Source organism: Cinclus cinclus, chromosome 20 (assembly GCF_963662255.1).
Source record: "Cinclus cinclus chromosome 20, bCinCin1.1, whole genome shotgun sequence".
NCBI classification, from domain to species: Eukaryota; Metazoa; Chordata; class Aves; order Passeriformes; family Cinclidae; genus Cinclus; species Cinclus cinclus.
Window position 1 is genome coordinate 11,980,939 of NC_085065.1, and position 26,447 is coordinate 12,007,385.

The 26,447-nt window shown below is 51.7% G+C and overlaps 1 protein-coding gene across 6 annotated transcripts; it reads left to right on the plus strand.

Moving 5' to 3' along the window:
• The first annotated feature begins 304 nt into the window (after nt 1–304).
• Nucleotides 305–22,310, plus strand: TBC1D16 (TBC1 domain family member 16). Of its 6 annotated transcripts, none has more exons than XM_062506287.1 (12): nt 305–479; nt 1,671–2,250; nt 11,603–11,607; nt 15,310–15,562; nt 16,430–16,577; nt 17,544–17,711; nt 18,550–18,698; nt 19,450–19,584; nt 20,198–20,384; nt 20,768–20,947; nt 21,428–21,574; nt 22,065–22,310. In XM_062506287.1, exons 1-12 carry the CDS (start codon nt 305–307, stop codon nt 22,308–22,310), a joined length of 2,373 nt encoding a protein of 790 aa, XP_062362271.1. The 6 variants fall into 6 exon arrangements, with proteins under 6 accessions (XP_062362271.1, XP_062362277.1, XP_062362275.1 ...); XM_062506293.1 differs by lacking the exon at nt 11,603–11,607 and having other exon boundaries at nt 1,671–1,942; nt 2,096–2,250; nt 15,365–15,562; nt 17,547–17,711; XM_062506291.1 differs by lacking the exon at nt 11,603–11,607 and having other exon boundaries at nt 1,671–1,834; nt 2,000–2,250; nt 15,365–15,562.
• The last annotated feature ends 4,137 nt before the right edge of the window (nt 22,311–26,447 follow it).

Consider the following 26,447-nt stretch of genomic DNA (forward strand, 5'->3'; position numbering starts at 1 on the left):
CAGCATTGCTGTTCTGCCTCCTCCCCACAGTTAACGTGGGGGTTTGCTGCCTTCATGTTTCCTCATTGCAGAGAGAAATGTCCTGGATTCTGTGCTTGAGCACGAGGGTGGTGTTGAGATGCACAGCATTTGTGGGCTCTCATTTGAGATGTGGATTGGTGGGAGACTTGTCCTCAGACAGTGGTTGGCACGTGCTGTGCTGTCGTTATTTTGATTCTCACACTATTTTTTCCTCCTTCTTGGAAGATCTTCTGAGTTTGGCTCCTGACTAGAGCTGACAGATGATGGAAACATTTCCCTGGCGATGTCTCTGGGGCGACTCCTCCGACGAGCCTCTTCCAAAGCGTCCGACCTCCTGACCCTGACTCCCAGTGGTGGTGGCTGCTCCTCCGTGCTCGATGGGGAGATCATCTACTCCAAGAACAATGTCTGTGTCCACCCCCCTGAGCTGCTGCAGGGCATCGGGGAGCACCATCCAGGTGATGGGGTGTTGCAGACACTGCCCATTCTTGTCTTTTGCTCTCTCCTGGGTGTTGCTTCTGTCAAGTTCCACACCTTGGGCTCTAAGAAATGAGGAGCTGCTAGTGGGGGACAGGGCAAGGCAGTTTCGTGGAAGACTGAGGAAAACCATCCACAAGCTGATCCATCAGCTCTTCTTTTAGTAGGAAGATTAGTGGTATTACTCCTTTCTCTTCTGGTCCAGCATGGATTTACCTGGTTTAGTAAGTCCTTTTGTACAGTCAGAAGCTGTCATGTGAAGACAGTAACTTCTGTTGCTCATTCATGTCCATGAATTGTTCAGGAAATCCAAGTATCCTCTTGTAACTGTCACTGCTGGAGTGGCCTCGGCAACCACTGGTGAAGGGAAAATCCCAAAAGCCTGAAGGTGGCTGCTTGCACTGGAGGAAATGAGGATAAATCCTGCTCTGTCCTTTTATTGTCAACTGTTCCTGTGCTCTTTCATGTCCTCATCAAAGACCTGTGGGTCTTGGCTTAGCCTCACAAAACGAATTATTCTCTGAACACTGACCCTTGCTTTCTTTTTGGTGTGGGTGACTTCTTTTTCCATTGGCTTACCATAAAAACTGTAGCCCTTTAGCTACGCTAAAATAAATATTCCTGAGAAATCAGTGTTCAGTTGGCACTTGAAATTGTTTAACTAGGAAACAGTAGAACGTTTTCATGTGGGAACGTATTCTATAATTTACTCTTGATCAGTAAATCTGTCCAGGAAGTCCAAGTATTTGCATGTCACTTCTCTGTTCAGTTAGGCCAGAGAAATTCAGACTGTTCAAAAGCCACATGCAGACTCAAAATGATTTGCAAATACTGAATAATGCCGATCAACTCCACAATTCTGGAGTCCTGGTAAATAAAAGGCTTTGTTTTGCCCATGTGTAGTGGTAGTGAAGGGACAGGAATCACAGAATGGTTTGGGTTAGGAGGGACCTTAAAGGTCATCTCCTGAAAAGGTAAAGGGAAGACCCTAAAGATCCTCCCTGCCATGGGCAGGAGCACCATTCACCAAACCAGGTTGCTCAGAGCCCCATCCATCTTGGCCTTGAACATTTCCAGGGATGGAGAGATGGTGGGAAAGGGAAGTTTCGGGGTTGCGCAGCTCCCTTAGAACGACGCCGTGTCACACGTGGTGCTCCTGTGCTCTCTCTCAGGCTATTTGTGCTTGTACATGGAGAAGGACGAGCTGCTGGGAACCACGCTGATCCTGGCCTGGGTGCCCAACTCCCGCATCCAGCGGCAGGATGAGGAAGCCCTGCGCTACGTCACCCCCGAGAGCTCCCCCGTGCGCAAAGCGCCCCGAAAGCGCGGCCGCCACGCCCAGGGCTTGGGCACGGGCCGGCCCCTGTCCCCCCCGGAGCAGAGAGGGGCTCTGACCCTCAGCGGGGACGAGATCCTGACGGTGTCACAGCTCGTGAGGGATGGGGCGCCCTCCTCGGAAGGGGAGAAGCTGTCGCAGAGCGGTGCCCGCCCGTCCCCGCAGCCGCCCCGCAGCGACTCGGGGACCCTGTCCACAGTCAGCTCCCAGGAGGAGCACAACAGGTCGGAGGGCACGGAGGAGGGCCTGGACTGCAGGGAGGACGAGGGCTCCTTGGAGCTGTCTGCTGATGATGTGAGCAGGGACAGCACTTTTGACTCTGATTCTGATGCCTTCTCTTCCCCCTTCTGCCTCTCTCCCATCAGTGAAGCCCTGGGGAAAAGCAGCAGTTCTGTGTTCCTGGACAGTGAAAGCAGGTGAGTGCATCCTTTCTCTGGTTTCTGGGTGCTGGGTGCTGAGCTTGGACACGCTGAAGGAAGTTGAGAAACTTCACAGTGGCTTTGAGCTCAATGTCTTGTCTTGCTTCAGACTCCTATGGAATTTACAGGAAACTGTCAGCCAGTTCTGCTTCTGCTCAGTGAACCCAGGCCCCAAACATCCAGGGCTGTGTATGTTCTTTCAGGTGAACTGTCTTGAGCCCTGGAAGCAGCACTGCTAAATTAAATGGGTCCTTTGTTGGCCTAATTGGCTCTGCTGAGGATCTGAGCTTGTTGCTTCACATGCAGAGCCACATCAAAGGGCCCAGCTGACTTGCTGAGCCGTGGGCACCTCTCCGGGCCCTGTGTTGACACCAAACCTGCGTGTGGGAGCTTGTTTTGCTGCTGTTCACAATGTGGTCCCACTTCAGACAGATAAATATTCATTCTTGCACGTCAGTGCTTCTCGGAGTCACCTGCCGTAAACTCCACATGGGGAAGGAGGCCACCTTGGCAAGGGAATAATGAGTAGGAGCACACCTGTACAACTCCCTGGTTCTATACCCAGTGGCTCTGACTTTCTGGGCCCTGCCCTGTTGGTCATTTCCATCTCAGGGAGGATGGATGTGCTGCCTTTCTGAAACACCATGGGGCTGATATTTAGGCTACAACTCAAGTTTGAAACTACATATGGAATGAGGAGAAATTAATTCTCCATTGTGCATGTCAGCAATGCACAGACTGCACTGGCAGTTGAAGAGATTTTGCCTCTATGAGCTAATCTCAAGCCCAGAGAATGCCAGTCAGAATGAGGTTTGTGAGGAAGTATTCTAATGGATTCAATTCTCTCTGGATATTTAAAACCCCTCCTGTGAGGTGATGTCAGACTTTGTATCAGCTTTGCATTCAGGATGTGCCCAGGGTTTGCTGGGCTTGATCTCTGCAGCACCTGTGCAGTGGGGTGAGTGGTGGCTGTCCCATCCCATCCCATCCCATCCCATCCCATCCCATCCCATCCCATCCCATCCCAAGTAATAGAGTCCAGCCTTTGCCAGGTCAGCGGGTGAGAGAAATGCCAATGACCACGAGTGAAATGTGCCTGGCCTGGTATCTTCTGTCCTCACAGGCACTGTGAAGCTCAGTGCCCTAGAATGTGTTATTACCCTGCTGTAGTGGAAGTGGGAAGAGCAAGGGACGTGTTCAGAATAACATCCTGGCTGCTGAAAACCAGGAGGCTGAGCTCATCCTGGGGAAACCCCAGTGTTGGCGTGGGCCACAGCCCACGTGCTGGCCCAGGAATGCTGTGGGCTTGGATTGCTCCCACAAGGAGCTGGTGCAGGAGGGTCCCAGGCAGCATCCAGTGAGTCAGGAGTGCTGTGGTTTAAGTATGCTGCAACACTTATTCTCTGAGCTGCAAATAGTGCCAGGAAAGGAAGGAAATATGGTTTATTGCATCTTCTCTGCCTTGTCTGTGAATTCCTGTGGCATTTCCCTGCCCTCTGCCGGCTTTTCCTCACTGCTGCTGGAGCCCAGACAGCTCCAGCCAGGCAGAGCCAGCTCTGCACACAGCAGCTCAGGGGCCTGCTTGGTTTTGCTTTCTTCCTTTTTAACTCCTGTGGTGCCAGTCTGAATCTTCACACAGTGCACGTGACAGTCATAATTGGCAGCAGGTTAATAAAACAGAGCTTTTGTTGTTTGGGACTTTTGACTTGAAAGGGTTTTGTCCAGTGTGTGTGTTTTTTGTGCCAATTTGTTCTTCCCCATTGAGCCGCCCTCCGTGGAATCTGCAGGATCTTACAAGCTGTTGAGTGGGAGATTTTGCATAGAATCCTTTGAGAAAGTCTGGTCAAAAAGCATCTCGTATTTCCTGCTTTCATCTCAGCGTTTTAGGGGACAGGAGATGCTGTTTCAGAAGTCACTACAAACATGGGAACAGCTTCCTTGTTTCTTAAGGGTTTGTTTTGGTTTGGGTTTTTCTGCTGGCTGCTTCCCCTCTGAGCCAGAATTGGAGTGGGAACAAAGTTTGTGCTGCTGGCAGACTGTTTGAGCTCTCTTCCCTCCCCACCTCCCAGTCACCACCTCCTCTCTGCCAGGAGGAACGACTGTTTCTGGTTGTTTCCCTCTGCACTGGGGAGTTGCTGCACAGACAGCTCTGCTCTTCCATGTAGTTGCTGCAGAAGCTGAAGGAATATGTTGCATTTCAGTCCGGCCACCTTCCTGTGTGATTAGATATCCTCAGAAATGGAGAAAGAATTGGGATGTACAGGTACACTTGGATCAGATGAGATCAGGGCGAGCTGCTTGACAGAATTTGTGTGTGACCAGGAGTCACGAGTCCTACCTGCCTCTTGGAGTGTCCCTGAGGAGGTGGCCTGGCCCCTGGGCATGAGGGAGCCACAGACACTGCAGTGTGTGCAGGACAAGGACAGGAGGAGGGAGGGAGGTGGGCTAGGGAGCCCTGGAGTTGCACAACGAGTAAGTCAGTTGTAAGTCACTGGTAGAGCATAAGGAAATAAAAACGTATCCATTGTTTTTTTTCCTCTTTGCTTCTCAGCTTGACAGGCTGCCAGGGGTCCCATGCAGTGATCGATGCATCCTCCTCCCATTTACACAATTCCTCGGGCTGGGAGCAATGGGAGTGGCCCAGCACCAGCATGCACACTCTTGCTTCTCTCTTTAGACCAGCCTGGCACACTGCTGCAATGGTGCCCTCATCCCTCAACGAAAGGTGACCTTACTGTCCTGGGGTCTGTGTCCTTCTTAACTGTGGGGACTCCTTAGTGCTCCCAGCATGTGGCTCCTGCAAGAGGCAGCTGGTGTGGGGAATGCTTGCATTGATGGCAGCTTTGTCAGGGTCTGTGTTTCTGTGGAAAAGGAGGGATTCTGAAAATAAAATCATTCCATTCTCTCCCTCCCCTGTCCCCCTTGTTTGTTGGCTCTCAGGAAACATTTGCCTTGTGGCCTGAAGGACACAAGTTCAGGGCAGCTGCTCTCTGTGCCCAGCTCTGGCTTGCTGCTGCCCTGGGAAATTCCTCTGCTTCCATTTTCCCCATTAGTAAATTGAAACTAAAAGGCTTTTGTTACATCCAGGCAACCAAACAGCTTCTGACACTTCTGTAATATCCATCCACTGATGTTGCTGGAGTTATTGAACTGCCCATGACATCAGATCTATACAGTCAGTTGTGGAAGCACTTAGTGCTCTGTGAGTGGGGTTTGGTTTGGTTTGTGCAAGAGTGATCCCTGGATAACAGGAGCTTCCATGGGTGCTTGGGCTGCTGGAAGCTTTTCACTCCTCAGCTGGGATTGCTGATATCTGACAAGCACCACAACAATGCTGAAGATTCACTCACTTCACCTTGGGATGTTGGCCAATACAGTAAAAATTTGGACTGAGGAGCCTCAGTGTTGGAATTGTGTGAGTGGAACTTGGGGCAACATCTGGCCAGAGGCTGGAGCTCCATGAGCAGCCCCACAGGTGCTGGGACAGAGGCCAGCAGTGCTCCCACAGCTCAGGCTGCAAAGGACGAGCAGAAGCGATGTGGTCAAGGTGGAATCAATGCAGGAAGGAAACATCTTTCATGAGACATCGATTGTTTTAGCAGCCAGTAATAAAAATAACGAAACACTGTCATAATGGAGCTGGATGATGGTGAGTTCTCAGGTTCTTCAGCAGACATGAATTAATATGGCAGATCGATCACAGACAGCCCAGGCAAAGCTCACAGCACAGGCAAAATCTCCTTTGGCGTCGCAGCTGATGCAATTTTTACGGATGTGTTGCACATCCTGTTGTTAAGTCGCTTCCCGGGAGCTCATCAGTAAATGAGCTGCTCTGGGAGCAGTGCAAGCATTGCATCATCTTGTTTTGGCAGCTCACCTGAAGGGCTGAGAGCCGTTCCGACCTCTGCAGCTAAAACAGGAGGCAAAATTATGAGGGAAATGAGCTGAAATTAGTGTGAACTGGCAGGAGATCTGGAGTCAAGAGATTGGGAATTCATCGCTGTTGTAACAGAAGTGATTATATTGGAACCAGGGGAATTGGTCACAGACTTCAAAATCTCCTGTAACTTCTTGCAGCATCTGAGTTTTGAATTATTTCAGCCCTGGGGAGGAGCGAGGGGGGTACCTCGTGCAGATGTCGATTCCCCAGGACTTGCCTGAACTGGTGCCACTTATGATACAAGACAGTGAAGTTCCTAATTCCATTTGTACCCAAGCCCATGCCCAGGAAAAAACATACAGAAATTCTTCTTCCATCAGAAGGATGGTCCTTTATCCCTTCTGTTTGCATGGTGGGGTCTGTGTAAGCTTCCCTAAGGCAGGGGTGGTCCGTGTGGAGCTGGGCACTGGGAAGGGGAGCTGGCCTGAGCCATCAGCAGCACTGCCTAATCAATTAAACTTGTTCCCGGCTGCAAAGCTGAGAAGGTTGGACAGATCCAAGAGATTGCAAAGGCATACGGCTCTATCTTGCTTTATATAAATATTTGAACAGCAAGAACATTAATTATAGCAGGTTTGTTTCTTCCCTCTGTTGGGTTGCTGCCAGATTGCGTTGGAAGAAAATAGTGACAGCTAACTTGGGATCGGGAACTACGGCTAAGGGGGTCCGTGAAGCTCTTTATTTAGGGTGTTGGGGAGGCAGCGAGAGCGGGTGGTCGAGGAGGGAGATCCCAGGGCCAGGAGCAGCAGCCAGGAGGTGACAGGGGGGTGCCCTCTGCCCCCCAGGCCTCTGGGACACCGGATGGGGTTCAGGTCTCCTCAGGACAGTGGGGAATGCCCAAACTCCTGCTTGGGATGCAGCTGTGTGGGCAGGGCTGCCGTGACTTTATGTGGAGATTGTGGCTGCTGTGGCTTTTTCGTGGCCCATGACCGTGGGTCACTGCCATTGCCGGTGCCTGTGAGTGTGACGGTGACTGTGACCATGGCCGTGGCTGTGGCTGTGACTGTGACTATGGCTGTGCCCGCACCTGTGACCGTGGCCCGTGCCCGTGACTGTGACCATGGCCATGACCGTGACTGTGGCTGTGCCCGTGCCCGTGATCGGGGCCGGGGCCATGCCCATGTTCCATGCCATGCCCGTGTTCTGTTCCGTTCTGTTCCATGCCGGGCTGTGCCCTTGTTCCGTTCCGTGCCCGTGTTCCGTTCTGTTCTGTGCCGTGCCCGTGTTCCATTCCGTTCCGTTCCGTGCCGTGCCCGTGTTCCATTCCGTGCCGTGCCCGTGTTCCGTTCCGTTCCGTGCCGTGCCATGCCATGTCGTGCCGTGCTGTGCCATGCCCGTGTTCCGTTCCGTTCCGTTCCGTTTCGTGCCGTGCCGTGCCGTGCCGTGCCGTGCCGTGCCCGCGGTCGGGGCCGGGTCCGGGCCCGGTCGGAGTCGCGGCGGGGCCGCCAGGGGGCGCGCTGTGCCCAGCCGGGACCCCGGTCCTGCCCCCCCCCTCCCCTCAGCGCGGCCCAGGCGGGAGATGCGGAGCCCCGGAATGGTTCCGGTTAAACCCGAACATTAAACCCCATCCAGTGCCACCCCGGCCTGGGCACGGACATCTGCCACTGTCCCAGGCTGTTCCAAGCCCCGTCCAGCCTGGCCTTGAGCATTTCCAGGGATCCAGGGGCAGCCGCAGCTGCTCTGGGCGCCCTGTACCAGGGCCTGCCCACCCTCCCAGGAACGGATTTCTCTGTCATGTCTGATCTAAATCGACTCTCAGTTTGAAACCAATCGCCTCTGTCCTGTTCCTCCATCGTTTGTCAATCGTCTCTCCCCTCGTTTCTTGTCAGCTCCTGCAGGCTCTGCAAGGCCACGCTGAGCTCACCCCAAAAAGCTTCTCCTGTGCAGGTGACCAGTGCCAGCTGTGCCAGCCTTTCCTCCCAGCAGAGCTGCTCCATTCTGGGCTCATCCTGCAGCTCCTCTGGGCTCAGTGCAGCAGCTGCAGGTCCCTGCTGTGCTGGGGCAGCTCTGCAGGTGGGTCTCACCTGGGGGGCACAGGGGCACAAATCCCCCCTGCCCTGCTGCCCACGCTGGGGCTCAGCCCGGCTCAGGGGGTTCAGGGGCATCACCAGCTCGTCCTTCTCCCCAGGGCTGCTTTCACCTTTTCCCTGGATATTTCTCACACTTCTTTTATTTATTTCTACAATCGCAACGCCCAGAAATCTGAATGGAGAGCAGAGATAAATGGCACTGGCAGGTATCCACAGCTTTGTGAGGGAAGAATTGCGTTAAGTGAATCAAAATAAAGAGCATGTCCCCTCCAAAGCACCACAGTATATGCAAATAAATCTGCACGGCCTCTGTCTCCTTGGCTCGGGCCTCGCAATTATCCCAGCATTAGGCATTTACAATAACTCTGAAACATGCTTTTAGGCAGCGCTCCTCTTTCCTCTCCCTTTTCTGCTACTTGAAGCAAGCTCTTCCCTTGGGAAATCCGCATTGTCTTGTGGAAACAGTGAAATCCTCCCTGGGTGGTGCTGGCTCAACTCATGCTGGGGCAGCAGCAGAGTCTGGACAGTTGATTAACTTTGCCACTAAAATGTCCCCCTGAAATTCCCAGTTCAGTGCTTAGAGCCAGGAATATAAGAACAAAGGTAATGGGCAGGTCTTTCAAGGGAGCAGCGGTTTGAAGGCTTGATTATAATTAGCATAATTAGGGGAGAATTTTATTTTTGCATGGATTGAACTGAAAGAAAAAAAAGCAAAATAATCCATTGATTTTAAAAATAAAATAAACATGGGGAAGAAAGGTCTCCTTCTCCAGGCTGGAATGGGCTGAAAAGCAAACATTCTTTTTTGGGCTTTGCTGAGAAATCGCTTTTTCCATCTAAGGAATTTTTTTTTTTTTAAGTGTTGCATTTAGATTGATTTATTAATGAGTGTAAACCCAGGCATGGGGTGCCCCTACTCCGTATGGATTGTAAAAATCTGCCACTGAGCTTCTGGAACATTTTCCTCCATTAAACTGAAGGTAACATTTGCATCCCTGAGCAGTGTCCACTCGGCTCTGAGTGGTTTGTTGTGTTTGGCTGCTCAGAGCTGTGTGTATTTTATTCCTAAGCATCAAACTTCTCATTCTGCCCCCTCTCTCTCTCCCTGCCACAGGAAGTCACAGAGAAAAACAAAAAGTCCTCTCTTGGGTTCACCTGAGCAGCTGCACCTGTGTGGAAGTGTTAGCTGTGAAAGTGGATTATTTGTCTGCTAGCTGGAGGTAGATGTGCATCACATTCCAAACTTTGGGGAAAAAGAGATTAAAACACCCATTAGCTCACCACAAACTTCTGCTTATTTTTTTTTCCTTTCCCATTTACATTCGAAATAATTAACTCAAGAACTCTGGGTTTGTTTGGTTTTCTTTTTGCTTTAACTCGCAGCGCTGGGGGGGACCCTTCAGAGACCACGGGGCTGTTTTTCCAATGCCCCCTTGCTGGCTGGAATTGCTCAGCTTCCCCTTCGGCCTCGAGGGCTTGGAGGGATGAATTAGGAGCAGCAAAGCCCCCAGTGTGGCGAGGCTCTCACCCCTCTCGGGCAGCACGGTGGGTGCCCCCCGGCCGCTGCTGTCACCAAGGTCTGGGATGGAGATGCATGTTCCACCTGTGCCAGGTAGCTCTGGGAAGCTCTGGGAAGGCGGGCAGGGTGCTGGGAACACGGATTGCAATAGCCCCGTAAAGCAGAACAAATCGGTTTGATCTTTATTTCTCAAGGACAAACCAATTACACCCGTCAGAAGGCAAAGCTGCATAATCGGGTTTCCGCGAGTCCCTCGCCGTGTTACAGCGGTTTATTTGGCAGGCTTGGCGCTGGCAGAGCTGCTGGTAATTCCCAGCCCCGTCCCTGACGGTGAACTTGCTGTTTCAGCCCAAGGTCAGAGGGTGCCTGGGCAGTCCCTGAACACGGCTCATGGCCACGGACCCTGTGCTGGGTGCGAGGTGAGGGACTCCAGCCCTTGCCAGATGTAAGCAGCCTGTTCCTTGGATGTCGTTGAAAACAGGAATGCGAGGAGTGACTAACAACAATGCGCTGACTTGGATCTGCTTCCCGGTGCCCTGCTTGAGAGGATACAATTATTTTTCGTAACTGTTTATTTTCCCTTTACAACAAGCTAAGCCAAGCAAGTTTGTCAGAGACGGAGTGCTCCTAATTTGGTCTCCAGTGACCTCTGCCGCCGTGATTGGCAGCCTGGTGTCAGCGAGGAACTTGTGCCTGTGAGATAGAAATGAGCAGAACAAATGCCGTAGGACAGCTTGGGTTCCCCGGGGGACACGGGCTCAAAAAAGGTGAAAGAAGTGCAATTACAGGAGGTTTTCAGCACAGAAAGTTAATTAGCTACTAAATAGCATTTAGTGCAGTTCAACGTGGGGAAATTTATGTTTTGAAAGCAAACAGATCAATGGAAAGCCTGTGGAACAAGCTCTTGGAAAGTCCATGTTGACATCCGTGTACTTTGTACTGTAACAGCCCGAGTAGTTTTTCCCAGGTTTCACCGACAAATAGGAGTAATTGTTACATTTGTTTCCCACGTGTTTGCAGATGTATAGAAATGCTTCCACATGAGGATGTTTTGACATTTAATTTTAGAAATCCTGGCTAGGCTTTCTAAATCCAGGCTATCCAACGCCTTGTTCCCTGGTCACTGTGGTCAGTGGAAATCAATTCTCTTCGGGTTCCCTGAGGCACAGAAACTTCAAGTTCCAAATGTTTTCAGCCAAAGGCTGGATTTAACACAATTCTTAACCTGGTTACTCGTCTGTGCTGGTCAGAGTGTGACAGCAGCATTTCCCTGTCCGTGGCTGGCTCTGTGTGGCCACACTCTGTGGGAAGCTGGTGCTGTCCTCTGAGTTTCCTTCCAGCCCTGTTCTGCACAACAAGCAGGGTCCTTTCAACACCTCTTTTTTAATCCTAAATTACCAATATGGTTTCCTGTGCATGTCTTTCATGTCACTGAATTCAGGATGTTTCAGTCTATAATATATGTATATTTTCAAGGACACTTTTTTATCAGAACAATGGATTTGGGTTCCAGATACTCAATATTACCTCACTCTGTACAGCCACTGCACTAAATTTTTAGGCATTTCAGGGTAGCTTTGAACTACTATTGGCAGATTATTTGTTTGAAGCTGTCTGTCTTAGCAGCTGATGCTGCCAGGAGCTGTTTCACCTTGCTGGGAAGAAGAGGAACCCAGAAGGTCAGTGCCTGTGGGGAATAGTGGAGAAACAGAGAAATGCTAACCCCTGGGGAGGAAAAGGGGCATGTAATTCCCATTACATGGATGCTCATACATTATGATGATACTCATTGTCTGTAAATGATGGTCCCAAGCCGGCGTGCAGGAATGCTGGGGCTGTGGGAGCTGTTATTAGTGACAGCCTGCGTTAGTGCAGGGGTGATGGAGAGCCAGCTCCAGCAGCAGGGCTGGCTCTGGCAGGAGGCTCTCTGGGAATCAGGTGGTGCACGCTGACAGCTTGGGTAGCTGCCACATCATGGCTGCAGCCTTCAGCCCCTTTCTCTTTCGTAATTGTATTTGTCACATCACATCGTAAAATGAGTTATTAGGTCTTTGTTGCTGAAATTGGCTTCCCAGGTAATCAGGGCAGGTCTCTGGAACAGAAATAATAATTGAGTTTAGCTCTCTCTGTGCCATAGGTGTGTTCCAGGGCTTTGGAACAGTGAGTTGGGTCCCACTGCTGCAGGCTGAGTCTCACCTGCAGTGTCTGAGCCGGGTGTGCAAGAGGTCCCATGGGGTGGGAAGGAGGTGGTGGCTCCTTGGGGCTACAAAGGCTCGAGGAATGTGGATATGGTTGGCTGCTGTAGTTGATTGTTGAGTGGCATCAGCCCCTGGTCTTGCTCCCTGGCAGGATTGGGATATGTTTTGAGACAAGAGTGGTGGGACTTGGCTGAGGCCAAAAGGCTGCAGTGGAATCACAGAATCGTTTGGGTTGGAAAAGCCCTCAGAGATCATCCAGTGCAATCATTCCCCCAGCACCACCCATGTCCCCAAGTGCCACATCCACAGGGCTGTTAAATCCCTCCAGGGGTGGGGACTCCACCCCTGCCCTGGGCAGCCTGTACCAATGTCTGACTGCCCTTTCCATGAAGAATTTTTCCCCAGTATCCAACCTGACCCTCCCCTGTCACACCTTGAGGCTGTCTCCATCTGTCCTGTCCCTTGTTTCCTGGGAGCAGAGCCTGACCCTCAGCTGGCTCCACTCTTCTGTCAGGGAATGAGAAGGTCCCCCTGAGCCTCCTTTTCTCCAGTCTGAGCCCCTTTCCCAACTCCCTCAGCCTCTCCTGGTGCTCCAGCCCCTTCCCAGCCTCATTCCCTTCCCTGGACATGCTCCAGCCCCTCCATGACCTTCTTGAACTGAACACACGAGCATGGCCTGGAATTTCCTGATCCAGGTTTTCTAATCCTCCTTGCTTTCTTTTCCTGTCCCTTTTATTCCCGTGGCTCACTGCACTTGTTTTGCTGACCAGTGCTGTGTACTAGCTGGTGCTCTGTTTTTCCTGGATCCCACAACCCAAAGTCTCTCTGGAATGTTCCTCTGGCTATTTGCGATGCAGTGCTTCAGCTCTTGCTTTTATGGGGTGCTTTGGGATAAATTCCTCATCCAACAGATACACTAGTCTGACAACAATGAACTCTTCCTCTGCATTTGTCTATCTTGAGTGCATGGTTAGAGGACTCTCCAAACCCCAGAAAATTAGCAGAGGTCATACTGCTTGTTGTTACTGACCTACAGAAGGATTTCAATATTAAAATCTTATTTTAAAGTAATCTGGAGATTAGAGTATCTTCAGGGTTTTTTTTTCAATCAATACGTACAAGAAAAAGTCATTTTAGACACAGCGTGGGTTTTTTCTGAATTTCCCCGGTGACTCAGTGAGCACCAGCACGAGGTCTCTGATCTGTCCTGAGTGTGAAGGTGTGTGTCCATTGACCCCTGTGGAAGGCAGGGAGGCCACAGATGTCTCTTTCAGATTTCCCCCCTACATCAATGAGAACATCGGAATTTCCCCGGGCTGCACCGGCTGAGGCACTCTGCTCACCCCTGGTGCTTCTTGCAGCCTGGAAGGGCTGAACCCACTGGCACAAAACTCTGCCGTGCCTGTGGGATGCGTGTGCGAGCTTGTCACCGGTGCTGGATGGCAACTGTAAACATTTGTCTTGGACAAGCATTTCCGGAGGTTCCCCCAGTGCCAGGACTGTGCCCGGGCTCTCCTGCCCGCAGGTCTCAGCTGGCTGCTGCTGCATCTGGGGCACATTTGGGTTTTGGAGCGCAGGGAGCTGCAGCTGGAAATGCCGTGCTGTGCTGAGGAGCTACGGAATGCCCAGCATCAAAGCCACCCTGCCCAGCTCTACTGGTAACTTATTTCTTGGGACCTCTCTGGACATTTCTGCTGGTCATTTCAGATGATGTTTTTGAAGAACTGGCATGTGGACCAGTGACCAGGACCTGCATGGCCCTCACACCAACCCATCCTCCAGCCCTTTGGCGTACTGACCAGCTCGTCTTTGCAAGAGTTTTAGAAAATGGGTTGCCTCTGCTTGGTCTTTGAGTTAGTTTGAGTCATCTCTTCCAAGAAAATCCTGTGTAACCAGCTGTGGCTGTTACGAAGTGTTGCTCCATAAATACCAGCTGCTCCTAGCAGGCAGTCCAGCCCAAGTGTCTTGTACCAAGACTCTTGTTATATTTGTATTCGTGCTGGATACTCAGTGTTTTAGAAAGTGTTACATTTTGTCACTTTATCAGAAAGTAATGCTTGGTTTTTCCGTAAAGACCAATACAATCTTAATGGAAAAAATCCCCAAGGCAGGGGATGGTGTACAGCTGTGCCTGTGGTCAGTGTCTAACCTGGAGTGAGTTTGGATGTGTGGTGTGATCCCTATTGCCACATCCCGAGTCCTTATCCTCCCAGTGGCCTGAATGTGAGTTCTGCTTTGCTCCTTTCTTTCCAAAACCTGGAGCAGCAGAACTTCCCAGAGAGCCATGAAGCTGCTCCTTTAGCTGGGGTCAACCAGCCTTGGTCTGACCCAGACATTGCCACAGGAGCAGAGGGGGCCGGGGCATCTGAGTCACACGTTGGAGCAGGGCTTGGTTAGAAATGTGCCCCCGTGGCTGGGCTGTGCAGAGCCCTGTCCCTCGGAATGTGCTGCCCTGGCCGTGGGGCAGTGCTGCCCGTGAGGCTGGTCCCTGTGGGAGAGGCCCTGGAGCACAGGGATGTGAAGTGCATGCTGAGTGTGTGATTTCCAGCGTTCAGTGCCCACATTGTTGGATAAGAGGATTAGAAAACACCACATAAAGTGGCCTTGCAGGGGGCTGCTTTGTACCTGCTCCGGGCCTTGTCTGGCAAACCCCAATTTCACAGCAGAGCCCATTCAGAGCCCGAGCCGAGATTGTTCACGTGCATTGGCCTTTTCACGAGCCAAGGGGTCACAGTTTCACATTCACTTAATTCCCAAAGCACTGATATTTTTCTTTTGGGATGGGGGCTGGTGGGGACATGGGGGCTTTTTGAGTCTGAACTCAGTTTGCATTTAAAGCTGGAGATCTGGGGTGGATTGGGTTGCGTTCACTTTCTCTCCTTTTCAGTGGGTTGAAGAGCTCAGGTGTGATTTCCCAATCCTTAGGTTTCCCAAGTTTCAAGATTGCAGGTTGTACCATTTGTCTGCAGTTTATAGACATGAATCCAAGCTTGGCAGATCCACATGCAGAAGTGTAATGAGAAACTCAAGTTCAGGGGAAACATCTTTGGATCTTACTGGTCAAAGAGAGATGAGATCCCAGGTTCATGCTGCTGTTGGAACGTGCTCATTCCTCCTGTCCCCATCCTGGTGTGGAGTGGCTGAGCTGGACACTGAGGGCATTGCTTGAGCTTCTTTGCTTTCATTTCTCAGAAGTTGGTGTTTTGAAGAATGGGTTTGGCTCTCCCCAGTTCTGTGTGGGAGAACTTTAGGAAAAGGCCAAAACCAGGACGCTTTTTGTGATGGTAGGGAATTAATTTAAATAAAAATAATTTAGTTGGTGAATGAGTGCCAGTTTCAGAACTCTGACTAAAGGTTTTTAACATGGAGCATCTGTGATTGTTGCATGGCTGATGGGATTTTTGTCCCCATGCTCTGTCCACAGGGACACGTGTGACAATCGCATGATCTGCTCCACCAGCTCTGCCTCCAGCCTGGACACCAGTGCCCAGTTCCAGGAGAACAATGGGCAAACACAGAGCAACAGATGGGATGAACAGCAGAAGGTATTTGCCCTCGAGCAGGTGTGTGGTGTCTTCAGAGTAGACCTGGGACAAATGAGATCTCTTCGCCTTTTTTTCAGGTACTGGATCCTTGTGTGTGAGCTGATCTTTGTGTGTGAATTGTGTGTGAATTGTGTGAGCTGTGAGAATTGTGTGTGAGCTGTGCATGCTCCATGTTGGGGCTCTGGGCAGAGCTGATTTCTGCAATCCTACCTGGAAGCCCTTCCAGAACCATTGTCTCCAGGAAAGTGTCAGCCTTCCCAAGGAGAGCCTCTGAATTGCAGTTACAGAGACGAAAGGATTTTATTTTTAGTAAAGTAAAGGTTGCTCTTAGCTGTCATACCATAAATGCTTCAAATAACCTGGGGATATGAAAAACATCTTTATCTGTGGTACCTTTTCCTTTGCCGTCCCTCACCAGGCTTCTCTAAAGTCTTGCAGCTCTCAGCCTCTTCAGTTATCTTTCAAATTATTACAAAATTGATTTCAAATTATTGCAAAAACATTTTTACTCCCTCTTTTTGCTCTCACTCCCTGTTTCTTTGGACAAAGCTGTGTGTGAGCAAGTCTGCGCATCCCTAGGAGCTGACTTTGTGTACTGCTTTAATGTTTCTGGGGCAGACTTCCTGTGGTTTTTTCTCCAGGGAAGACAAGTTTTTATTCCTTCATGTGAAGGAAGGGTAAAAATAGTGCTGTTACCAGGCACAAGTGGAGAAAATTGTCACCATGACCATATCATACAGTCATAAAATGTCTCAACTGCAAGTGACCCATAGGGATCAGCGAGTCCCAGAGATGCAAAGCTGCCTCTGTGCCCTGTTTTAGGGGGCAGCTGGGTGTGGCACTTTGTGACCACTTTGCATCACCCCTCCCCAAGGGTCCGTGTCCCTGCTGGTCCCTCCTTGTGCTGGGTGGCCCCTGCAGGCTGTTCTCCATTGTTCCTACAGTGATGAAGCCTGTACCTGTGGGCAGCTGGTGGTGGCAAGCAGGGAGAGCCAGTACAAGATCTTCCATTTTCACCACGGTGGCCTGGATAAACTGTCCGAGGTGTTTCAGCAGTGGAAGTACTGCACAGAGACCCATCTCAAGGACCAGGTACTCTTGGGGCCAGGTGTTTCACACCTGGGTTGGTTCACCGGGTCAGGCAGGTTCCAGGTGCTTGGTTGTTTAGGAAATGCAAGCCAGACTCAAGATCTCTCTAGGGCTTGTCTGTCTCCATCCATTCCTGTTCTACCTGTGGAATACGGGGGAAGATCATCCAGAAGACTTACTTGGGTAGTGATTTTGCTAGACCTAACAGGTCAGCACTGTCCTTTAGGCACAGAAGGTGTCTGGAAATCTGAAGAGATAGGTGGGAAATTGTGTCAGAGCCTTTCATCCATCTTGTGATGCATAACATTCTGTTTGGAGAATATTTTGACAAGGCATCTTGCCGTATTTTGTTCAATCTACATACAAATGTGATAAGAGCTCTTTAATTATCTGTTTAAGATATTGTATGTGCTTATTAGAAACAGTGATTTTTAAATTTCCATCCTTCCCACAGAGCCCCCCGCTGCTTTTCTTATTACGGTCGCATGGGCTCACTTTTTGCATTGAGCAACCTTTGATTTTTAAATTAAATGTCAGCTGCAGCCTTGCACTGGGATCCTGAGTGCCCTCAGAGAGCCTGGCAGCACAGTTCCCTGCTCTCCTAACAGCAATCCCTTTGTATATGGCCAATCATATGTAATTTATTGCAGGCATTCCTGGCAGGGGCAAGTTTTGCTGTAAGCAGCATTAATTCAGTTTCAGGTCAGGGATAAGATTGGAGGAGGAGCAGAAACTAATTTTTTTTTTTAAGATTAAGCTATTTCGTGGTGGATTTTAATTATTCTAATCACTCTCGTTTTTGTAATGGTTGGAATTTTAAAAAATTTTTAAAAACACAACAAAACCTCCCCAAGTGCTCCTCAGTGTTTAATCCTACATGAACCATGCAGAGGTTTCCCTGCTCTGGCTTTCACCCTGTGCTGCCCTCCCTGGCTCCTGCTGCACTGTGGTTTGTTGTGCCCCGTTCAGCAGCTTGCAGACGAGAAAACCTGCATGCAGTTCTCCATCCGCCGGCCCAAGCTGCCCTCCTCAGAGACCCACCCCGAGGAGAACTCCTCCCGGCGCCTGGACGTGTCTGCCTGGCTGCAGCACCTCAACGAGGCCGGCCAGGTGGAGGAGGAGTACAAGCTGAGGAAGGTGAGAACTCCTCTGTTCTCCCCTGTGAGTCCCCAGGGGGAGCTGCAGGAGTGGCAGGAGCTGGGCTTTTGGGATTTGGGGGTTTTGGGATTTTGGAGGGGGGGGGGGCGGAGACTGGTGAGTGAAGCCTTGGCTGGAGGTCTTGCAGTGGGATTGGATTCCCACCTGGATATGTTCCTTTGCACCTGTGACCCTACCTTGGTGAGGGGGGTTGGGTTGGATATCTCCAGAGGTCCCTTCCAGCTCTAACAATTCTGTGATTCTGTGCTGGTGGAGCATTTCTCTGACCCAGGAGCTGTCCCACTTCTGCTGCCATTTGGAATCAATAAACCAAAGTGCCCGGTGCCTGCTGTGTTTGCAGAATGTGTGACCAAGTCACAGAGAGCACTGGAGATTGCTGAAAGAACTGAGATGGTTGAAATAGCTGAGATTGTATGAACTGAGATTGTATGAACCGAGATTGTTTAAACTGAGATTGCTGTATGAAATAACAGGGCTGAGGGGAGCACTGGGCCCGGGCCCTGAGAGGGAAGTTTGCAGTGCAGTGCAGAGTCCCCAGGATTTGGGATTAAGCCGTGACATGAGAACGACACGTTAATCATAGAGCCTCTCCGGGGGTGGTTATTGACATTGAAATGAGCCTGATTTGTGTCTGGTCTGGGAATAGAGGGCCAGCACTTTCCCTCTAAACATGTGCAAATTGCAGGAGCTTGAATCAAGGCGTCACTTGTCAGGAAAGAGCTGCAGAGGCACCAAAGCACAGCAGCGGGCAGTTGCTTGTTGCTGTTTATGGGAATGCTAAAACTGTACCAGCCATAACTTTTGCTCCTTCTTCCAGGCTATTTTCTTTGGTGGGATTGATATTTCCCTACGTGGGGAGGTGTGGCCCTTTCTGCTGCACTACTACAGCTACAAGTCCACCTCTGAAGAGAGGGAGGCACTGAGGCTGCAGAAGAGGAAAGAGTACTTTGAGATCCAGGAGAAAAGGTAACAGATCATCACCATCCTGCCATGCTCATCTTCCTTGGGCTGGACGTCACAGTGACACCCCAGTCCCTGCATCCTTTGCATCAGGAGAGGCTGGAGTAGAGAGTGGGAGGGATGGTGAAGGAGGTGTGTTGGGCACTGCTGACCTCCTGAGGCTCTGGAGCCAATGCCACAAAGCTCAGACATTTCCTAACCTGGGCTCTGGAAACAGCCTTGTCAGTGCCACACAGGGAAGCCTCACAGGCAGGGCTCAGGTTAGAACACTGAAGGTGAAATTGGGATCTTATATTTCTTTATACATAAAATGCACATAAAAATAAGGGATGAGAAGGATTATGCAGTCCCAGAAGGTTGTTAATGCACAAATTGTGTGTTGTTAAATGGAGATGGGTGCATTGAAGCTGAAGAGGGACAGTATTGTTAATAATCAGGTGACAATCAAACCAGAGTGCTGAGTTCTGGTGTGCTGAGTTCCAAGGAGCAGTGGAGAGCAGAGTCTGATGCTTCTGAAGTGTTTGTTGCAGCAAACACATTGTGTCATCCTGTTGATAACCCTAGAGGCTCCTTCCAGTAATCCCTTGGGACAGACAATCCACTGTTCTGGACAATCCCCTGGTCTGTCAGGTGCTAAGGAAACTCGGTACAGGAATAGTTTTCCTCTGCAAACTAAGACTGAAATGAGGCTTTTTGTTCACTGTGGCAATCACATTCCTCTCTTGGTAACCCTCTGCTGCTGCTGTGTGCTTTCCAGGCTGTCCATGACTCCAGATGAGCAGAAGGATTTCTGGCGCCAGGTGCAGTTCACGGTGGACAAGGACGTCGTGAGGACTGACCGCAGCAACCAGTTCTTCCGAGGGGAGAACAACCCCAACGTGGAGACCATGCGGTGAAGTGTCTGATCCCAGTGTCCAAAAAGCCACATCCTGCTCAGTGTAGAGACAAGTTGCTCAGCCCCCAGCCCAGGCTGCCTGGGATTGCTGCACAGCACCCACCGTGCATCTGCAACTATGGGATGCAACAGCAAGGCCTTCCCCAGTGCTGCCACTGCTGCTCTAGTTCCCTTCTCCATCCTATAAACCTGCTCCCATCCCTGAGCTTCCCTGCACACACAGGCAAAGGTGCTGTGCCAGGCCTTTGTGTTTCTCCTGATGGGGTACATGACAAGCACACCAGAGTTTGCTCCATGAGAGTGTAAAGGTGTGACCTCAAAAGAGTTGGGTTTCATCCAACAGCATGGCTTGGAGCTTTTTGGATGTGTTTGGCATCATCTCTCCTTTCCCATGGGCCCTCTATTTCTGTCCTCTTAATATTTTTAAATTTTCATTTCCTGTTCATACCTGTAAATGCCAAACCTTTTCCTGAAGTTTATGCTGCAATACTGTGGTTTGCAGCAGGATTTTCCTGTTTGTGTTATAGCGCCTCACCCTGTGTCTTTGGCCCTGAGATGGTGCTGTCACCTGCCCTCACCTATCCCCTCTCCATTTCTGTCTCTGCTCCAGGAGGATTTTGCTGAACTATGCAGTATTTAACCCAGCCATTGGGTACTCCCAGGGCATGTCTGACCTGGTGGCCCCACTCCTGGCAGAGGTCCTGGATGAGTCGGATACTTTCTGGTGCTTTGTTGGATTGATGCAGAACACGATCTTCATCAGCTCCCCCCGGGATGAGGACATGGAGAAGCAGCTGGTGAGGCTGGGTGCTGGGCTCCCTTCAGCCCTGTCATGGCTTCTCCTCTCCCCAGTTCTCTGGGCTGGAAGGTTCCAGCATGCCAAATCACACTCCAAAGCCGCTCTATCCTTGGGGTGATCCTTGAGGTTGTCATGTGCAGGGTCAAGAGCTGGACTTCCATGATCCTTGTGGGTCAGTTCCATTTACAGAAAGGTAAATGCCCTTAGGATTTTATGATTCTACGTAAATACATGGTGGGTAGAATTGATCCTGTGTGACTGAGGCGCTCAGAGGCACACACATCCATCCTTCTTGTGAGATGGCAGCTGAGAGAGAAGAGCTCTGCAGCTCTGGCTCCCCGGGGTGCTGAGGGGAGCTCCAGCCCAGGGCTTCTTTTGCAGCTGTACCTGCGTGAGCTGCTGCGGCTGATGCAGCCCCGCTTCCACCAGCACCTGAGTGCCCTGGGAGAGGACGGGCTGCAGATGCTCTTCTGCCACCGCTGGATCCTGCTCTGCTTCAAGCGGGAGTTCCCCGAGGCCGAGGCGCTGCGCATGTGGGAAGCGTGCTGGGCACACTACCAGGTGAGGCACGGCACGTCCTGGCTGAGTCCTCACCCCTGAGGATCTCCAGAAAGCCTCTTAGCACCAAAGTAGACAAAATAAATCGGGTCTGTGACTGTGGCAGATTTCATCTACGTAGCAGGAAGATGGAGCTCTGCTTGCCTCTCTCCCTTGGGGATGTCCGGCCTCACAAGGAGGTGTTTCAGAAAATGCTGAACACCCACTTCTGAAGTTCAGGCTTCTCTTACACAGCTGGGAAGTGTCTTCCCAAAAATCTTCTCTGTGGTGCAAACACTGGTGCAGACCTTGCTGCTGGGCTGTGAAGGAAAGAGGCTTTGGCTTGGCCGTGCTTCAGAGGTCACCAGTAACTCACGTTCTCACCTCCAGGCAGAACTGAAGGGAGCAAAATCTCTCACCAAGGGCCTGCTTGTGGATGGTGGGAGGTGAAGCCAGAGCTCTGCCTCCACCTGCTGTACAGCAGCCCCTGTGTTCCCATTGCAGACAGACTATTTCCACCTCTTCATCTGCGTGGCCATCGTGGTGATTTATGGGGACGACGTCATCGAGCAGCAGCTGGCCACTGACCAGATGCTGCTGCATTTTGGCAACCTGGCCATGCACATGAACGGGGAGCTCGTACTCAGGAAGGTAAATGCCCAGGTGCTCATGTGGGACAAGGTCCAGAGATGAGCCAGAGTATTCAGAAAACCAGGGACTGCTCCTTCAGCTTTGCATCTCTTGTATCCCTGTGGCTGCCTGGGTGGCATGCTGCTGTTTTCCTGGAAACAAGGTCTGCAGCAGGAGGAGGCAGCTGTTGAGTGCTTGGGAGGTGACAGTGTGGTTGGGATAACCCTTGTTTGGATAACCTGCTCAGGGAATTGGAGACAGAGCTGTTGGTGCCGTGGTGCCCGTTCCCTTTCAGCTGGCAGTGACTGGGGCCATGGGGTGAGCTGTGGTGTGTGGCAGCCCCTGTGACCTGCCACTGACCCCGGCGCCTGGGGTAACCTCAGGTGCTTGGCAGGACACACCTTCGCTGAAGCCCAGGCAGCCAAGCAGGAGGATTGGGTGGGAGGCCAGCTCATCTCTCTGTGATGGTCCCCTGGTGAGGGCTGACTGTTTTCCCTCCCTCTCCCTCTAGGCCAGGAGTCTGCTCTATCAGTTCCACCTGCTGCCCCGCATCCCCTGCAGCCTGCACGACCTCTGCAAGCTGTGTGGGACAGGCATGTGGGACAGTGGCTTCATCCCTGCTGTGGAGTGCTCTGGCCACCACCCCGAGTCCGAGAGCTGCCCGTACGGGGGGCTGGTGGAAGAGTCTTCTCCTAAACCAGGAAGTGAAGGCAAGAAGGGCCTGAAAACACGGGATGTCTTCACCTTCCGAAAATAGCTGAGAGGAACAGGGTGCGACGGCGGAAGGGAAGGGCAGGAAGGATGTGCATAGGAAAAAAGTGTTGAAGAAAGAAATGGAGGAATAGCTTGTCAAGACTCCTGAGAAGACTGAAAGGTGTGGAGTGGAAGAGGAATGAAATTGCTCTACAGGGGAAGTTCCATTGCATGGGTGGTGGAACCTGAGAGAAAGGCATCGACCCGGGAACTGTGTTTGGATTTGATTTTGTTAGAAACAAGTTTTTCTAGGTTTTAACAAGGACTTTTTATTCCACCTCTAGGACTGGACTGGTTAGCAACCAGAACTTTCTTACCTGCTGGTGAGGAAGGAGAGCACTCGGGGGAGCCAAGGCTGCCCAGAAGTGTTGGTGGGCAGGTGGCAGGAGCAGAGCCACGGCCACTGTCCCCTCACCCGGAGCACACCACGCTCTCTGCTTCAACCAAAACCTGCAGCTTGGTGGCTTCTTTTTAAAGCCATAAAAGCCATTTTAATTATAATCTGCCAAAAATAAAACTGCAGACCGTTGGGATTGCAGGGAAGGTGTTTGCTTTGTCAGCAAGGAAGGACCAGTGACCTCGAAGTCTTGTCTCTGGCCTTTTCTGGTTTTATAGGATACACTGGCTGGGATGATTTTTTTTTCCATTTTTATAGAAAATGTACTGCCCCAGGTCTCAGAGCACTGCCCAAAGTTTCTTTCTTCATGAGATATTGGGAAGGAATTCTTCCCTGGGAGGTAGATGAGATCCTGGCACAGGATACCCAGGGAAGCTGTGCCTGCCCCTGGATCCCTGGAAGTGTCCCAGGCCAGGCTGGATGGGCCTTTTAGCAGCCTGGGTTAGTGGGAGGTGTCCCTGCCCATGGCAGGGGGTGGAATGGGATGAGCTTTAAGGTCTCTTCCAACCCAAACCATTCTAAGATTCTCTGACATTACAGCAAAGCTGTTTCTTTATGCTGACAACTGCAGACTTTAATACTTCAGTCTGTTGTTTCCAGTATGTTTCCCATTGTGTTTCCTTTGGCTCTCCTCAATTACTGAATATTTGCTGTCCTTGCCTGTCACTGCCACAGCCTGTGGCACACACACTCTGTGTGAGTTTTAGGCTCTTTAGTCAGTGCCAGGGGTGCTCCCTGTCCCACATCCCAAAGTGAAAATGAAACTTGCCTTGTTGCAGTCGTTTTTTGCTGAGCTGTCTCTGATAAAGGTTTCCCTCGGGGTGTTTTTGAAAGGACAGTGTTTCTCCCCATGTCTGCTGTAAATTTTTCCGGCCAGAAGTGGAGTTGGGGCCTTGAGCCCTGTTGCCAAAGTTTCTTACCAAATTCCATGGCCTCCAAAGGTGTGTCCTGAGCCAGCATTTGTGCCAAACGGAGCCAGGGGAGAGGTTTCCATGTGGAGGTAGAAAAGGAGCTGAGGTGGCAGCAGGCTGTGCCTCCCTGCATCCCTCTGCAGCCTTCCCTGGCTGTCCTGCTCCCCCTCACCCCCTCCACACTGCTGTCCTGGGCAGGACAATGCTCGCTTCCCAGCCCTGCCTCTCAGGAATGTTTGTGCCCTCAGCGGTACATGTGGAACCACAGTGTCCTCGGGCAGAGCTGGGTGGGTTCCTGCACCTGACAAGCACATTTCTCTCAAAATCCTTCTGCAAAGCTTTACCCACAGCCTGTCCTGGAGCCCTGTTCCTGCTGGGAAGTGAGGCTGAAGCTCCGTGTGAACCAGCACCAGCCAGGAGCACGCGCCGTTCCTGAATGAGAGAAGCCTTGACCCACTGAAGGAAATGTGCCAAGGGCTGGCTGTTGAGTGGCAGAGGGACAGTTCAGCTCCCAATCTGTGTGCCTTTCATCCAGGGGATGGAAACCTCCCCCTGGATGAGAGCAGTGGGGAAACCCACTTAGAAAGGCACAATTGAGAATCGGCCCAGCTGTGGTGGCACCGAGGCTGCAGCTGTGAGCTGGGGTTTGGCAAGGGACACCTCGTGTAAGGGCTGGAGCTGCTTTGCTATGGGGCAGGGACTTTGTCAAAGTTTGTGATGTTTCAGTGATAATAAAAGTTTGTGTGAGGCGTTTGTGTGTTCATTGCTGTGCAGGTTGGGGACAGCAGACACTGTCCCCAGATTGAGCTCCCCCCTTTTGCAGCCACTCAGAGCTGTGCTGGGTGCTGGAGCTGCATTGCTGTCCCCAGGCTCTGCTCCTGGGGACCTGTGGCAGCACTCCATGGCTCCATCCAGATGGAAGCTCCAAGTGGCACTGGCTGAATTCAGGTCAGAAAAAGCACCCGTCAGAAAATGCCAGAAGCGTCTTCCTTGCAGAGTGACTTGGTGGCACCAGGACAGGTGCCAGCTCCCCAGGGGGACAGCAGAAGCCAGACACTGCCCTCTGCCACCTGCCAGCCCCTGTGGGATGGGCATGGCTGTGAGGCCTTGGCAGCACCGTGGCTGCTCCTGGTGCTGGGGCAGCCGGAGCCCCTGGGAGCGCTGTGAGGTGTGGGCAGCCCTGCCAGCCTGCAGGACTGGGCACGGGGACAGCCCCTGCTGGGCTCATGGAGTGCTGGGCACAAGGGAACAGCCCCTCCTCGCCTGCCACTGCCTGCCGTGGGCTGGGAGGCTCCAGCAAACCCCTCCCAGAGGAGCCAGAGCTGGTTTTGCTGCAGCACTCGTTCCCAGCCAGTAAAAGACAATAGGAAGAGATGAAATAGATAATTTTGAGCGTTATTTTTCCACTATTAAAATGTCATTCAGCAATGTGGAAATCACTCAGGATTCATTTAGTTAAAGACTCTGCACTGCAGCTTTCCAGCATGTGGAATAAGCTGGGTTCAGTTCGAAGCAGGGCTCAGCTCTGGGTGTGCATCCCTGGGACCAGTTGCCACCCTTGGCCACTCTGCCATGCCTGGTGTGCCCTGAGCATCCCTCTGCCAGCAGGAGACTTCAGGTGTGTGTCCCTGTGCTCCCCACTGCCCCTGGCACACACTGACCCCACTCTGCCATAGTCAGGGACACAAAGGGATGGAGCTGCTCCCCAGATGCTCCCAAGGACAAGCAGGGCTCACTTTCCAGCAACCCAGTTCCAGTTTCAGCCTGTCCATTGACTTGTCATGCCATTATTTAACTCACACTGGAGATCCACAACCATCTGAGCTTGTCTGGGGGAGACAGGGTCAGTGAAGCCAACCTGGAGGCCTCTGGCAGTGCCTAGGATAGCACTGGAAGCAGCTTTGGGATTTCCCTGCAGTGGAAATGGCTACGAGTCACACATTGGACAGGGCAGTGCATTTCAAAAGTCCTTCTGACTTGTCCCCAAGATCCTCCTTTGTGACAGTCCTTGCCATCTGAAAAAAACAAACCCAAGGAACATAAAAGCAGCCAAGCTTGGGTCCCCAGAGAAGAGGGAAGTGGATCCCAGGAGCAGTGACCCTCACGTGGCGTCTCCTCAGTCCTTCCCTGAGCCTTGCATTAGCAGCTGAACAGCCGAAAATAGCCCCTCGAGAAGGTAACTAGTCCGGGTAAGCCTCTTTAGCCTGGAGCTGACACATCCTCTTGCCTCCCGCTGCCGGGGGAAGGGAGCAGGGCGGAACGCAGACCGAGTCCCGTATCCACGCTCTGTAATCCCCGCGGGAACCCGATCCCGCTCCTGGAACCCTGAGACAAGGGAGCAGAGCACCGCACACACCTCCAGATGGAGACTGCGCTGCTCCCAGGACACCTGGGCGGCTGCTGGGCACGGGGGGGAGGTGGCACACGGTGTCCCGAGGCTGGGAGGGGACCCGGAGCTGTCCCGAGCCTGGGAGGGCAGGAGGGGGTCAATGGTCAGCATCGTTCGCCCCTGGCATTGAACACTGAGCACACTGGTCTGGCCAAAGTGCCCCGGAGTTGCTGCAGCGGGGAAATTGTCACCTGGGAGTGGGGCAGGGACAGGTGGAGGGGCTCGGTGCCACGTCCCAGGGCTGGGTGTGTTTGGATGTGGCTGTTTGGCTGTTTTGTCAAGGGACGCTGCCTGTCAAATGAAAAATTACAGCTCACGAGAACAAAGAGACTCACCTGAGTTATTACAAGCACTAAAGAATTTCAAACCCAATGTAGCCTGTCCTCCTGGGTTGGCTGATTAATCCCCGGGTCACTCTGCATGGGTCATAAAAATAGACCAGTG